Genomic DNA, 2723 nt, shown 5'->3' on the forward strand with positions numbered 1-2723 from the left:
ATACCTAGAGTTATTAATTTCTCATTTTATCTGGACCGTTGAAAGTGCTGAATTACCTAATGTGGCCTGCGTTTCGAAAAGTTTGGAGACCCCTGCTTTAGGTCATGCTTTCTCAAACTGTGGGTCATAACCTACTCTAGGGGGGGATTGCTGAGTTCTGAAGAATTTAAATATAACTGTGTCCATGCACCAGCAGATTGGTAAGATTTAGCTACAAGTAATTTGTGAAATGTATTTAATTGTATATGTAACTGCAATTTAGGGGCACTATGCTACAAGCCGGAAGGCTGTGGGTTCAATTCATGATGTTGCAGGATTTTTCATTGATCTAATCCTTCCAGCTGCACTATGGCCTTGGGACTGACTCAGCCTCTAATAGAAATGAGTACCAGGAATCTTCCTGGGGTTAAAGGGTGGCTGGCTGGCACATAAAGACTGACAACCTCACTGCCATCTGTGAGCTGATTGTTTAGAAAATGTGGGAGCCTCGACGTTTCACAAGCCTGTGTGCCTCCATGGCCTGTGACAGGGATAGCTTCACTTTACATAACTGTAATTTATACTGCTGGGTAACAGAATCTTGTATTGGACTACAGTGAACTTCATACCTTCCATTGTGTAGTTGGTAGAAGTTTCACTTGGGGTGTTTTTTTTTAGTGTAAAGGATAAGTTTGTAGCTTTCTGTAGGTGTAGAAGGATGTAAAGCTATTTAGGTTCCTCCTGTCACCATACTGCTTAATGGGGACCTGCAACAGTGCACAAAACTGCACTGTACAGAAAGATTTTATAGTTTACTGTAGGTGCGTGTAAGAGAGATTAAAATTTTAAAACTTGGCTTTACATAACTGACATCAATATATGACACTGTATAATTGTGGATTAATTAGAAATAGAAACTGGACATAATCCAAAACTAATATGCAGTGTAATTTAAATTCTGGAACACTCAGCCATCCTGAACTACACCATTAGGGCACCACATAAATTCAAGATGCATCATCACTTCAGGTTGGGTCTATATAAGGATGATAAATGTGAAAATATATTTCATGTTCATATATGTATGCAGCTATCTCAGCGTTCTGTTCTTATTGTTTTATTTTCAGTGTATCATTTGAGGTAGCAGACTTGAACATTCATGCATGGTTTCGTATAAATGTTAACATAGACATGTGGGAAGATATTTCACCTGCTGATGTGTCTGCTGAAAATCTGTTTGGTTCTGTAAGGTATGTCAGTTTTAATATTATATGAATTTTATGTTACATAGTATGCATTTACGTACAGTTCTTCATTGCTAAATTAGACTGAAACACAGTTCCTAGATATATGCTTCTTGACTGCTAATATTTAGCCAAGTCCTGTCTTTTTATGTTAGTGTCATTAAAGAAATTTCTTGCCTGGTGAAAATCGAACTTTCATTCCCCAGTCATCCAGCCCATAGCCTAGTTACAATACTGAGTGCAAAATAGCACTGAAAAGAGAATTGAATTCCCATGTATTGAATTTGTTTTATTTTTCAGGGAACATGAAATCAAACATCTAGTTACCGCTGCAACAAGAGGGCCAAACTGTCTTAGAGATTATATCAGGATCATTAAAGAATATGTCAAGGTACTTGGTAAAAAGCAATTATTTGTAAAATAGCTTCCATACTCAGATTCAAATTTGGGAAGTACCACAAAAACTATTTATTTTAGATTATATTTAAGACACACATCTCTACACCATAAGATATTATAGTTAAATTATAGCCAGATATAGTGGAAGTCCCATTCAATGTTCAATTCAAATTATCAAGTCAATAACCTTCATAGCGTGCATCCTGTTGTGTCATGCGAAAGATATATAATCGGATAGTCTACACAACAACAATTCTGAAAAAGACAAAATAGATACTATTGTATCAAAATATGATTTGTTAGCTGTTGGTGGTAATGCTACATGTTTCAACCATTTTCTTGGGTCATCTTCAGGTGTACAAGAATACTGGTACTACGTCTTGAATTACGTCATCATTCAATATGGATCCAGATTGTCCTCATAAGAGTTTTTATACTAACAAATACACTTTAATTTAAATGTAGTTCAAATATAGTTTAAAACTTGACATGAAAAGAATAATAGAATTTAATACAGATAATGATGTTTATAATTTATATTACAAGTATTTTTAACACATTGCGGACTGGTTGTTTAAATATTTAAATCACCCTGGGGACCGGGGTTTTTAAGCCTAGCACCCTAACTTGTGCACTGTTCACTTTAAAAATTAATATAAAATCTCCTAATTAATTTTATGAACTAAAATTTTTGGAGAATACTTACCAGAGCTCCTAGAAGTGCTTGTGCGTGTGATTCTCTGGAAACATTCCCCTTTGTGAAGAAGCATCACGCAGAAGTTGCAGATGTACACAGTCCTACTCTTCTTCTTGTGTACTGTGCACACATGGCACTGCCTAGAAGGGTACTTCTTCTTGCAATGTTCACTCTTCACAATTGTCACGAGCGTATGTTTCCGCATATCACCCGAGAGTTGTCCAGGGGGGTCCACATGAGACCTCCGGCGGGTGCGAACAGATGGTAGTGCAGCCGGGGCCATCTGTTCGCACCCGCCGGAGGCCTCATGTGGACCCCCACCGGAACGACTCTCGGGTGATATGCGGAAACATACCCTCGTGAGAATTGTGAAGAGTGAAAACTGCAAGAAGAAGTACACTTCT

At 37.5% G+C, this 2723-nt stretch overlaps 1 protein-coding gene across 2 annotated transcripts in view; it reads left to right on the plus strand.

Moving 5' to 3' along the window:
• Window positions 1-2207, plus strand: part of LOC111870471 — a 26256-nt gene extending 24049 nt beyond the window's left edge. The window contains exons 8-10 of one of the 2 annotated variants that reach the window (XM_023862798.2): window positions 1107-1229; window positions 1524-1614; window positions 1977-2207. In XM_023862798.2, the coding sequence (XP_023718566.2) occupies window positions 1107-1229; window positions 1524-1614; window positions 1977-2006 (244 nt within the window). In that variant the 3' untranslated portion in view covers window positions 2007-2207. Of the gene's footprint in view, window positions 1-1106; window positions 1230-1523 lie in introns of both variants that reach the window. The other variant, XM_023862797.2, reaches the window with a different exon arrangement.
• The last annotated feature ends 516 nt before the right edge of the window (window positions 2208-2723 follow it).

Source organism: Cryptotermes secundus, unplaced genomic scaffold (assembly GCF_002891405.2).
Source record: "Cryptotermes secundus unplaced genomic scaffold, Csec_1.0 scaffold2534, whole genome shotgun sequence".
NCBI classification, from domain to species: Eukaryota; Metazoa; Arthropoda; class Insecta; order Blattodea; family Kalotermitidae; genus Cryptotermes; species Cryptotermes secundus.